At 46.4% G+C, this 12,648-nt stretch overlaps 1 protein-coding gene across 3 annotated transcripts in view; it reads right to left on the bottom strand.

Annotated features, from left to right (window-relative positions):
* Kcmf1 (potassium channel modulatory factor 1) overlaps positions 1-11,667 on the bottom strand; it is a 63,307-nt gene extending 51,640 nt beyond the window's left edge. Inside the window, exons 1-2 of one of the 3 annotated variants that reach the window (XM_028762324.1) lie at positions 9,503-9,679; positions 8,797-8,928 (exon numbers count right to left, since the gene is read on the bottom strand). In XM_028762324.1, the coding sequence (XP_028618157.1) occupies positions 8,797-8,836 (40 nt within the window). In that variant the 5' untranslated portion in view covers positions 8,837-8,928; positions 9,503-9,679. Of the gene's footprint in view, positions 1-8,796; positions 8,929-9,502; positions 9,680-10,923; positions 10,974-11,555 lie in introns of those variants that run through there. The other 2 variants (XM_028762325.1, XM_028762328.1) reach the window with 2 other exon arrangements.
* Between the last annotated feature and the right edge of the window lie 981 nt (positions 11,668-12,648).

The raw sequence follows: 12,648 nt of genomic DNA, 5'->3' as shown, positions 1-12,648 counted from the left end.
CTAAGGGCTGAATACTCTGGCTCCATCAGAAACAACTCATCTTCCTCTGAATTCACTACTTTAGAACTTGCCATGGGGGAGCCATGACTTTCACAAGCTGCTCCTCAGAGCAGAAGCACTAAAACACTATCACCAACACGTGTATGTTAAAATCACTTTTAATGAAAAAAAGATCATGCCGGGCAGTGGTGGTGCACACCTTTAATCCCAGCACTTGGGAGGCAGAGGCAGGTGGATTTCTGAGTTTGAGGCTAGCCTGGTCTACAGAGTGAGTTCCAGGACAGCCAGGGCTACACAGAGAAACCCTGTCTTGAAATCCCCCCCCCCGAAAAGAAAAAGAAAAAAAAAAAGAAAAAAGATAATCCAGAATGTTACTAAACACCCCAGTAAGCAGAAGTACATCTGTGGATAGGATGAAAAGATGAACTCGGAAGATCTAAGATGAAACTCAGCTGAGATCAGCTATTGCTGATAAAAAGGTACAATAAGGGGGCTGGAGAGATGGCTCGGTGGTTAAGAGCACTGACTGTTCTTCCATGAGTTCTTGAGTTCAATTCCTAGCAACCACATGGTGGAGCCGATGTCCTATTCTGGTGTGTCTGAAGACAGCTACAGTCTCAAATACATAAAATAAATAAATCGTTTAAAAAGTACAATAAAACATGCTACATAAGATGCCCAATACATGGAAGACTTTATTAAGTAAGGGTGGGAGGTGCAGTTCATTGGTAGAACACTTGGCCAGCCTGGACAAAGACCTGAGTTCAATTTTCCAGCAGTACCAACAAACCAAATCAACCCAACAGACGCATTAACAATTCTTTAAAGCACGGTGTGGTGGAACATGCTCTCCTGCACTTAGGGTATACAGGCAGGAGGATCAGGAGTTCAAGGTCACCTGTGACTACCCTGTGAAGTTGAGACTACCCTGTGAAGTTGAGACCACCCTGGAAGATATGAAAAGACCACCCTGGTCTTTTGTTTCAAGATTTATTTTTATTTTATGTGTATGAGTGTTTTGCCTGCATGTATACAGACATGTGCACCACATGCCTGCCTGGTACTCCCTTGGAGTCTATTTTAACTCTATAGCCCCTGAAATCAGGTCCTAAATAAATAAATAAAACTGACTACTGAATAATTCTACCATTAGCTGAGGCACATTAAAATGTTTTGGGCATTATTAACTTACTGAAATTAATTGCACCTCTTTTTAATGTATCTACCAGAAAATATGAGTCACACAGGTGAAGCACAGCTGTAGTCTCAGCATCTAGCCTTGCAGTGGTGGCTGTACGCCTTTATTTCAGGACTTGGGAGACAGAGGCAGGTGGTTTGAGGCCAGCCTGGTCTGCAGAATGAGTTCCAGGACAGCCAGGGCTACAGAGAGAAACTGTCTTGAAAACCAAAAACGAGCAAACAAACAAATAGTCCCAGTACCCAGGAAGCTGAGGCAGGAGAATTGCTGCCATGTTTATGTCCTGCTTAGGGTATCAACTGAGCTATACATCCCAGTCCCTCTTACTTGAACTTATCTCTACTTTTCCTCGGCAAGGGAAAGTTAATCGCCACCACTATGTCTATTCGTACGTAACTAGAGCCACACAGACATCACACAAATCCCATCAGCATCTGGAATGCTCAGCTCATCAGCTGGATCTGAGCATGTAGGCTTCTTATCCACCACCAGACCAGAAAAGAACAGTCTACAGCAACTCTTTACGCAGTGTGTCTGCTTTCCTTCAATGGCCTTAGCTCCTCAGAGATCACCTCATTTGCTTACACTGACAAGCCTGGACAAGCATGGAGGGGATACTTGGACCAGGAACGACAGAAGTAGGGTCTAGATACTAAGCCCAGTAGTTGTCAGTTATATAAGCAACAGGACTGTGTAAAGCCTGTAATGCAAAAACTAAGTGCTTTGAACACAAAATTAAACATTTAATCCTTTGAGCTCTTTTCTCACTAAGCATCAAATATAATTACAAGCCTATGAGGAATAATCTGTTTTAACACACTTTTACATATGCAGATGTACTGAGACTTCATACTAGCACCATGGTTTAATACTGCAAAGGAAAGAAATGAACTGCTGGGCAGAGTAAGACTGTGAAATGTAAATGAAAAAAAACTTAAGGGAGGAAGGCTCGTGCAAATGTTGACAAAATATTAAAATACTTACATGGTTTAACTACCTTGTCATAAAATATAAACTTAAAGATTAATTCCAGCACACTGGAAGAGAGCCCAACAGGAAAGTATTTAATTTCCAAACATGTGTTTCAGACCCACTAGATAGATGCTGAGTGACACCAGGGTAGGCTGTCCATAGATACTCACTGAAGGAGTAACTATAAGAACCAGCAAATTCAAACACACAGTGCAATTAGTACACAGTTAACCTGAAACCAGAGGCAGAGGTGAAACAAAACATCATCCAGTATCATGCCAGGCCTTGTTCCTCGAACTCGCTCCCCTAGGTCGATTTTGCTCTCTACAGTATATCCCTCTTCTAAAGTTCCTGTTCCTGTTCCCCACAGTCCTCCTTTCCTGTTAGTTAATCAGCATCTCAAATAAAAACAGGAGAGGATTTCCAGTCTTGGTTATTTTAGATAAACACTAACAAATCTCACTATCACTCAAAGACACTCACGGGGCTCTCGGGAACCAGACACTGGAGTGGTAAGTGTGAGAAGCAGTAAGGTTCAAAGATAATCCTACTCCTACCTTACAAATAGATGGTGGGGAAGGCAAAGGTAAACGACATATGTAGAGTATAGATAGAAATGCTACCCAGGGGCTCCTGAACTCCGCAGCACAGATGGCATTATATCAGTCTTTAAGGAGTCAAATCATAACCAAAAGGTAAATTATAGGCTTTTAGTGGGTCTGGGAATTCAAACTCAGGTCTTCTGCAGAAAGTACTTTACCCCTGAACCAGTTCCCTATCCTGAACTTAGTATTTTAAAAGTGGCACAAGCCCTTAATCCCATCACTCTGGGAGACAGAGACAAGCAGATCTTAGCCAAGGATACACAGAGAAACCCTGTCTCAAAACACACACACACACACACACACACACACACACACACACACGAAAGGATTCTTGGTCAAGCCCAGTGGCTCCTCCTGACTGTCAAGCCTACCACAGTCATCATTCGTACTTAGTTCTGGATCTGTCTGGGCTATCAGACAAACAAGTAAACAAACACCAACAACAGCAAGCAAACAATGCATAAAGTGGTTTTCTACATGAAAATCCTTCAGCTATAGAAAAAGGGTGAGAAACACACACAAACCATTCAAGAGAAGACAATGTGTAAACCTAATTAGACCTCGTGTTAAGAACTCAATCACTGTTCTGTCCCTCCTATTGCAAGCCCTCCCCAGACGCACTGAGTTCAGATTTTCCCCTCCCTAGTGGCAGTGATAAATTACAACTATCCATCCATAGGTTCTCTCCACATTCCTGTAACCTCTGGTGAAGTTTGCTGGGACTATTGGTTGGCACTATAGCCATAGATGAGACAATTTTGCATTACTGATTGGCTCATGAAGCTCTACTTTGCTAAAATTAAGAAGAATTAATTCTCTAGACTGTGACCACCACTAAGGAGCACTAGGTAGGCCACAGGCAGGTTGTAGGAATGGTGCCACACAGGATGCTCAGCAAAACCGTTCATCTCTTGCCAAATGCTGCCTCCTAGTGCCTGCTTCTCAGGACACTGTGCCAGTGCTGAGTGGCAGTTTTCTGTTTCTGAAAACTGTATAATCACTGTCAAGCCTCATGTCCACTGCCTCTCCTATGCCAAGATGTGACCAGCTTTGCCCTGACAGTCTCAAGAGGGTTCTGTGTATTTGAGGTTTTCTTGACCATTTACATCCTTCCCAAGTCATCTTTCCTAGGTAAAATCTAAGCCCCGGCTATCTGCTTTATTCTATCTCTGACATATATCCAACATGGCTAATACACAGCAAAGAACATATTTAAAAACTGTTGTGTTCTGTATACTTAGGGAGTCTTTCTTCAACTTCAAAGAATAACTTCAGTGACAAAAAAAAAAAGCTAAGGAATAAAAGGATGACAGCCCTTAAAACAGCCTTAAAATTAATATAAAATTACTATTTTGCGAATTTCTTTTTATTACAAACAGCACTCTTTAATGAAATATAGAGAATACTTCCCTTGAACACACACTGAAGAAAGTAACCTCACAGCATTTCTCATAATGCAATAACATTTCAAGGATAATTCAATAACCTTCACTAAAAACTACTCTGTAGCCAGGCATGGTAGCACACACCTGAAATCCCTGCACTCAGGAGGAAGGGGTAGAAGGTTAGGAGTTCAAGGATATCCTTGGCAACGTAACTTGTTTGAGGCCACTCTAGGATGCATGAGCCTCTGTTTAGAAACAAGAGTCGGAGCACTGGCTCGCTGGTTAGGAGCACTGGCTGTCCTTCAGAAGACCTGGGTTTGATTCTGAGCACCACATGACAGCATATCTCCAGTTCCAGGAGGTCCACTGCCCTCTTGTGGCTCGAGTATGCAGCACACATTCCCACACACAGGCAAAAGAACCACATACATTAACTTTTAAAAAGAAACAATAGGCCGGGCGGTGGTGGCGCACGCCTTTAATCCCAGCACTTGGGAGGCAGAGGCAGGCGGATTTCTGAGTTCGAGGCCAGCCTGGTCTACAGAGTGAGTTCCAGGACAGCCAGGGCTACACAGAGAAACCCTGTCTCGAAAAACCAAAAAAAAAAAACAAAAAAAAAAAAAAAAAAAAAAAAAAATATTTTTATAGTCAGTTTTACGTTTTAAAACAAGAATTTAATACTTTGAACTTAAACACAAAATACTAACACATGGAAAAAGTATATTTCAACTGAACTTTATATGAAGAATCTAGAAATTAAAATACAACGTGTCGGGCTGGAGAGATGGCTCAGCGGTTAAGAGCGCTGACTGCTCTTCCAGAGGACCTGAGTTCAATTCCCAGCAACCAATGGTGGCTTACAACCATCAGTAATGAGATCCAATGTGTCTTCTTCTAGTGTGTCTGAAGACAGCAACAGTGTACTCACATACATGAAATCTTTAAAAAAAAATTTAAAAAATACAATGTGTTTTCTCATAAATTTAACTTATCATCTATTGTTTCTGGAAAGTCAAAGTAGTTGAGTATGATGGCTTATGCCAACAATTCCAATCCTCAGAAGAAAAAAGGCTAACCTTGGCTACAAAATGAGTTTCAGGTCAGTTCTGTACATATAGCAAAAAACAAAAGAAATGTAATCTATGACATTAAAATTGTCTTACTACTGTCATGATCTTTGAACAGAGTCAAGACATGAGGACACAGAGCTTTTGTTTGTTTGTTTGTTTTTCAAGACAGGGTTTCTCTGTGTAGTCCTGGCTATCCTGGAACTCACTCTGTAGACCAGGCTGGCCTCGAACTCAGAAATCCACCTGCCTCTGCCTCCCAAGTGCTGGGATTAAAGTAAAGGCGTGCGCCACCACCGCCCAGCTAGACACAGAGCTTTTTAGTGGGTCGTTAAATTGTATGCTAGTTATCAAGCCTAGCTCTGAGGTCAAAATCTGAGGAAAAAAAAATATTTCAATTCACTTTTCATGTCTTTGTGTGTTTAGTGCTAGAGAATTTTTTTTTGAAAAAATGATATACAAATGGGCACAACTTTCAAAAAGTTGTAACTGACACTATAACACATACATTTGAACATGCCTATACATTAAAAGTTAATACATAATTTTTGTCAATTAAAAAAAAGTTGCTAGGTATAATGGCACAAACCTGTAACTCCACTGCTGGGAGACAGAGGCAGGAGTTCAAGGCCATCCTCAGTTACAGATCAAGTTTGAGGTCAGTTAGGGTCATATGAAACCCTGTCTCAGAAAACCAAAGTTGAGGACCAGTGATATGGCTCTATGGTAGATCTCTTACAGCATGTATACATAGTCCTAGGTTCAATCCCCAGTGCTGCAAGAAGATATATAACCTGATACTAATTAGATCAATGGCCAATAAAGTCCTGTGCTTCATATTTGTTAACAAACGGCATTAAATGTTTCTGAGAAACAAATAGCAAATTGTCATCTGTCTCATCTATCCACTCTCAGTACACAAGAAAAATCTTCAAAAACCTAGTGGAATAGAAGTCAGGTAAATACAGCCTGGAGGCACAGACCTGTACTACCAGCTACAATAGAGGCTGAGGCAAGAGGATCACATGTTCAAGGCCTGCCTGAGACAGAATAAGTTCACAAAGTAAAGAAGCCTGTATCAAAACTTTAATTCCTTTATCTAGTATGCCAGAGACTCTAGGTTCCATCCTCAGCACTGAAAAAAACCTAAATAAATTAGTAAATATAAGGAATATATTTCTAGCTCAAACAATCACTTACTAAGCACGGTATAGAAATGGGCTGAGGTTGTAGCTGTGGGTAGTCTGCTGGCCTAGCACTGCATAAACATGACATGGTGATGTGCACCTGTGCAGCCTTAGGAGATGGAAGCAGGATCAGAAGTTCAGTCATCCTCAGTTACATAGCAAGCAAGTTAAAGGCCAGTGCAGACTGTATGAGATCCTGTCTCAGAAAACAGGGTTGTCAGATGTCTCAGCTAGGTAAAGTGCTTGCACCAAACCGGACACTCTGTGTTTGATGCCCAGAACTCCTGTGAAGGAGAAAGGAGAGAACCCACTTCTGAAGGTTGCCTTGGGCCTACCACATGTAACTGCCATGTACACCACAATGTCTCTTGAACAAGGAACTACATGAACTAGCTATTTAATAGAGTAACAGAGGACAAGCTTAAGTACCTGTCAGTGGCACACACTTGTAATCCCAAAACTTAGTCACCTAGGTAGAAGAACCGAAGTTCAAGGCCAACCTGAGCTATGAGACCCTGTTCTCAAAAAATAGAAAAAGTAAACAAACAAACAAAAACATTCCAACTATTAGAATCAAAATATATTCATTCCTTCTCTAAATCTATGGAAAATAAGGGTGAAAAGTCTCATCAAGTAAAGGCATCTGCCACACAAGCCTGGTGAACACAGTTCAATCCCAGGAAGCCATAGAATCTGCTCTATAGTTAGAATACAGAACTGAGCTCTAAAGTTATCCGACTCTCGTGCACTGCTCCACACACCTTCTCAACTCATGTACACTAAAGAAATTAAAATTGGGCCAAAGCTGTATGAACAACATTGGCAAGCGCTTTGACATCCACTTGCTTACTATCTTGTTCTGTCTGCCCACCTCAAACTGCACTGCCTCCAGAGACTGTCTACAAACGCATCTTTCCTTCCAGGCTTTGAGTCAAAGTCTGTGTCTCCTTACATTCCTTGGTACCTAGCAATGCCTTTTACATAGTAACAAATAAAGCTATGTGTGTTAACCCAGGTAATCAACTAGAACACCCATAACTGAGCTCATGAGCTAAGTAGTCTGACATGATTTTATTTACAAAGCTATTTCCTGATTTTCAAACTCTGAATCACATACATTTCAAATGTTGTTTACCAAAACATATTTTTTTTTTTTTTGGTGGTACAGGATTTTGCCTCAACCTCCTGACAAGGGTGCTAACAACAAGGGTGCTAGCAACCCAGACACGAACCTGAAGTGTTGTTTCTTTTGACAGAGTAGTACAACTAGGCTGGCAGTGAATTCCTAGGCTCAAGGGATCTCCAGTCTTACTCTAAGAGTTACTACAGCTAATACTAGGTGCCTCCTTTTTACATGCCTCCTTTTATTTTCCTTTGGTGCTTACGATGGAGGTAAGCCATGTACTCAAGGCAAGGGATGCAGCTTAACTGGTAAAATGCCTACCCAGAATATATGAAGCTCTGGGTTCAAGTCCTAACACTACATAAATCAGACACGGTGCTGCTGCATGCCTGTAAGCTGGGAAGGGGAAGGAGGAAAAGCTCAAGGTCACTCTTGGTCACAATAACTTCAAGGCCAGCCAGATACCTATGACCCTGTCTCAAAAATAACAAGAAGCAGAACAGCACATGTGCTCCACAACTGAGCTATCGTCCTAGCCAGAGACATGGAAAACACAAAATGACTGGGTTTGGCGTAAGACACAAAACTAGATACTGTTGATACAGACACCATAGTGACCTTGTGGGAGGACCTGGGAAATGCTTGGTAACATGGTAAGCACATTTCAAAACGAGGTGAAAAAGAGGCCTTGGACATCTCCTCAGTCAAGTCACATGGCAAACAGGAACTTTCCTGATGTGGAGAAGCGCCACTCCACTAACACCTACCTGAGAAGGTAGGAGCTTATTCCCCAGCCCTTCTCCCAGTCTGTGTGGTGCCATCCCATAAGGTGCAGGAGTTGGTTGGTTCCTGCACTTGCTCATGACCCAGTAGAAATGCAGACACACCAAGGGGATGGGCCGTCTCTGGTCTCCCACCAGGTCCAGGCCTCCCAGCTCTATGGCTCCACTAGATCAGACAAACTACAGTGCCTGGATCAATTCTGGCCACCACCAGTTCTTGAGGGCCCCACCAGCTAAAAATGCCTTTTACATTTTTAAATGGTGGTGGTGGCAAAGTTTCAAGGTACCATATTTCATGACACATGAAAATTTTATGAAATTCAAATGTCAGTGTCCATAAATAAGGTTTTTAAGTAGAACACAGCCATAACCACTTGATTAGCTGGCTTTCATGTGACAACTGTGGTAGTGACAGACTATAGTTGGCTAAGCCTATGTTTTCTACCTGGCCCTTTACTTTAGAGAAAGTATGCTAACCCTGGCCTAGAGCATTCTCTGTGTCCTTGGCTGTATCCATTTTTCTGAGAGTAGTCCGGTGCTTGATCTTGACAGGTGTTTATTTTGGAGCTGTGTGGTCCAAAGTTACATCATCTGTATACTACAGAGCAACTGGTTAGAATTGGGAGAAGACAAAGTAACAAGTTACTTGTACACATAAGGCTGTAAAAGCAAGATCTAGGCAAGAACATTACAAGCTGGATAGCTCTGCCCTGAACTAGACTATAATATCTAGTTCTGGGTCATACAACCGAGGAAAACAACTGCAGAAAATATGGAGGACAGATGATTAAAAGAGCTCAAAAACAAGACCACTAAAAAGTGCTGTGCTAGGTGAGCAGGCTCAAGAGGGAGGCAGATATAGGAAGACTGGATACAGGAGGGGCCTGAACCTGTGAAGCCAGTCTCATGTCATAGTGAGATCAGATCAGCCAAGAATGGGCACCATGATCATGTCTCAAAAACAAAGATGAAATAAACAGGTTTAGCTGGCCAAAGAGAAAGGTAAGCAAAAATCTGGGATTGTCAAATCCCTCCTGATGAAAATAATTACTGCCTGAAATAATATACTACAAAATACAGACAAATCTCACGAACGGATGTGATATTGAAACCATCATTTCTGACTTAGGCCAAAAAATAGACCCTTAAACTTTAACTCTGTTTAAGGTCTGAGAGCACACACCTTAAATCACAGTTGTGGGGAGGTACAGGCAGGCAGAATGCTGAGTTCCAGGCCAGCCAGGGCTACTTAGTGAGATACTGTATCAAAATAAAGAAGAAAATAATAAATTTAATTAATGTATGTATGTAAATATAAATCACTTGTCAAACATTGTCCAATACCTTCAACACATCCATTTAGGAAACATCTGGCATTAAGTTGCCAAGAAAGGCGGTGAAAGTTTCACGATGTCAAGTAATTAAAAGGTACCCTTTTTAGGACCAAAGAGGGAATGATAGGCTTAGATCACACAATGTGTGTTTTACTGAAGGATGCTATATCTACCTTTGCCATTTTAATTACTCAAATACACCATCTGAGGGTACTTCTTCCAGGCTGCTGCTCATTAAGAATACTCAGTCTGCTTCCTTAAGGCGACTGTTATTCTGTTATTTTTAATCTGGTTCCTGAACCCCATACTCACTTTCACTTTATCTTGAAGGTGATCAATACACTAACTGATGCCATCTAAAATTAATCTCCAGATGGAATTTGATTATAACCTTAATTAAAACTTTTTCCAAATTGCAGTGATAAGCAACACATTCCCATTAAGCATAAAAAATGGTTTAACAGGTGAGTTCCCAAATATTTCTTTTCATCTGATTGAGGCTAAATTAAGTACCCTACTATTTCAAAGTGCCCAACACATTAACAGTTAGTAATCAAAAATGCTTCATGAAGTCTCTTTCCTGTCAGTTTTTTTTTTAAATAGAGAAAGGCCGAACACAAAATGTTCAGAGTCAATCTCAATCTTGCCTTTAGAAATGCAAAGTCTGAAACTTTCACTAAATGTATGTTAATTAATCTGAGTTTTTTCACCTTCGAAAATCAAGGTCTGTACTTCCCTAAGAATGCTCTTCCCTCTGAGAATCTGCCTCCTCAAACTTTCTTCACTTCCAAAACACCTATACAGGACTTGAAAATCTAAGGGACACAATTCAGGTCACTAATACTGTCCTTCCATTAACCGTACCGAAATAAACTTTTCACTAAGTCGGTGACTACTTTTAAAGGTAAAACCTGCTGTAGTGAAACAAAGAGAACATAGCTCCCTCCCCCCTCCTAAACCATATGGTAGTAAATTCAAGTTAACTTATTTTTCACCAGTTCATCGCCCATCTATCGGCCTTAAAACACTTGTGCCTTTGTGCCGTGGGGCTGGGACGTGAGTGGTCTGATTCTTAACCACAGAACCTAGCGTGTTTCCACAGGGCACCGCGGAAGTCCAAACGCCCCCGACTGTAAGCCTGCTTCGGTGGGCAGCGCACGCGGGTGAGGGCCCGGGGCCGGCCGGGAGCAAGTTCCGCTCTGATGAGGTGACGGACCAGGGAGTTTGCTCGCCGCGGCCGGGCTGGATCCGCCCCGGGAACTTGGCTTACCCGAGCCCAGGGACGCGCCGAGGCCTACCGCGAGGCCGGGCGAGCTCCAGTCACCGAGGGCTGCCTGAGCCCGGGCCGCGGCGCCTTCCCGCCCGCACCGCCGCGGCCCTCAGGCGGGGCTGCCGCTCGCCCGCGGTCTCCCAGAGACCGGACGCGCCCGCGGGGCCCAGACCCCGCTCCCCTGTCGCGGCCACACGCCCGCGACCCGGCTCAGCCACCGCGCCGGGCTCTTCCGGGAGCCGCCGCAGCTAGGCCGCGCCGGGGCCCCGCGGCTCCCCCGGGCGGGCCGGCCGGGCCTCGGCGTCCGGTATGTGTCCCGAGGGCCAGGCTCCCGCCGGTAACGGGCCCCGCCGCCTCCCCTCCCCCTCTCCCGCCCCATGACAGTGCAAAGCCTCCGGCCGCCCGGCCGCCCCGCCTCCGGCTCCAGGCCCAGCTCAGGGCCGCGGCCGCAAGCCACGGTTGCGGCCGCCGCTCCCGCTCGCTCTTCGGGCCGCGGTCGTCTCGGGTTCCCCAGCCCCGCGACTCGGGCCCGGCCCGCGTCCCCGCCGGTGCCCCGCTGCCCTCAGCGGCGCCCGGACCTCGGGCGGGGTAGGCCGAGGCCCAAGCGGTGGGGGCGGGGGCTCGGCTCTCACCTTCATGTCGGGACATCCTAGTTCAGACGCTGGCGGCGCGGCCCCTCCCGGGCTCCCGGCTGCAGTGTGCCCCCACCGCGGGCTCCCGGCGCTGCCCGCGCCCGGCCGGCCGACTCCCACTCGACTCCCGGGCTCGGCCGCGGGGGCGGGGTGGGCAGGGGAGCGCTCCCGCGGCGGCGGCGGCGGCGGCGGGGAGGCGGGGAGGCGGCGCGGGGCGGGAATGGGGCCGGGCCTGGCCGGGGCTGAGCTCCTCCAGGAGGCGGGTCCGACGCGGCCGCGGCTCCGCCGGCGCCCGCCGTGACTCGGTCACTCTCGGGCCCCCGCCGGCTCCCGGCAGCGGCGCGGCGTCCGCAAATCCCGCTCGTCCCCTCCCCCGGCCCGCCCCCCCCCCGTCTCCCCGCTCGGGCCGCCGCCTCCTCCTCCTCCTCTTCCTCCTCTTCCGCCTCCTTCCGCCCGCACGCCCGCCCCGCCTCTCGCCGCCCTGAGGCCCCGCGGCCGGCGGGCGACCGTGCTTGGCGGCGGCCCGGCCGCGGTCCCGCAGCACCCGAGCCCAGCCGCGGCCCGCCACGCTGCGCGTGGGGAGGACGAGGACGCGAAACGCCCCCGAGGTGGCCCCCAGCGCCTGGGCGCGCGGCTGCCGGGCCATCGCAGATCTCCCGGGGACGTGTGTTTGTGTGCTGCTTTGATAAGCCGGGGACCCAGAAGGGAAAGGCAGTCGGGTCTCCGGGGCTCGCGTGTCCCCAAGCCCACGGGGAGGCCGAGGCCTAGCGAGCCGGCGCGGCTGCCGTTCGCTCGAGTGCGCTGCCGGGAAAACTTGGTGGGCTTCGGGTCTAGTTTGCTTCCGGCTTGTGGACTGCTTCTCTGTGTGTGCGTGTCTTTCCCTCCAACCTTACCCAGGCTCCTTACAGTAGTCTACTTTCTCTTCAGGCATTACTAACTCAACAAACACTTCAGACTACCCCTGACCACGTGTCTGGTGGCGTGGCGCAGGTAGAACCGATCGCGCCCTAGAGTTAAGATGTGTTCAGTCCTGGGATACTAGTTCTGATATGCTCGGTGTAACCTTGGACAAGTGATTTAACCTTGCTGAGCC

This window comes from Grammomys surdaster, unplaced genomic scaffold (genome assembly GCF_004785775.1).
Source record: "Grammomys surdaster isolate TR1022 unplaced genomic scaffold, NIH_TR_1.0 133, whole genome shotgun sequence".
Taxonomy (NCBI): Eukaryota; Metazoa; Chordata; class Mammalia; order Rodentia; family Muridae; genus Grammomys; species Grammomys surdaster.
The sequence above is the reverse complement of the archived record's forward strand: the minus strand, read 5'-3'. Positions and strand labels throughout refer to the sequence as shown.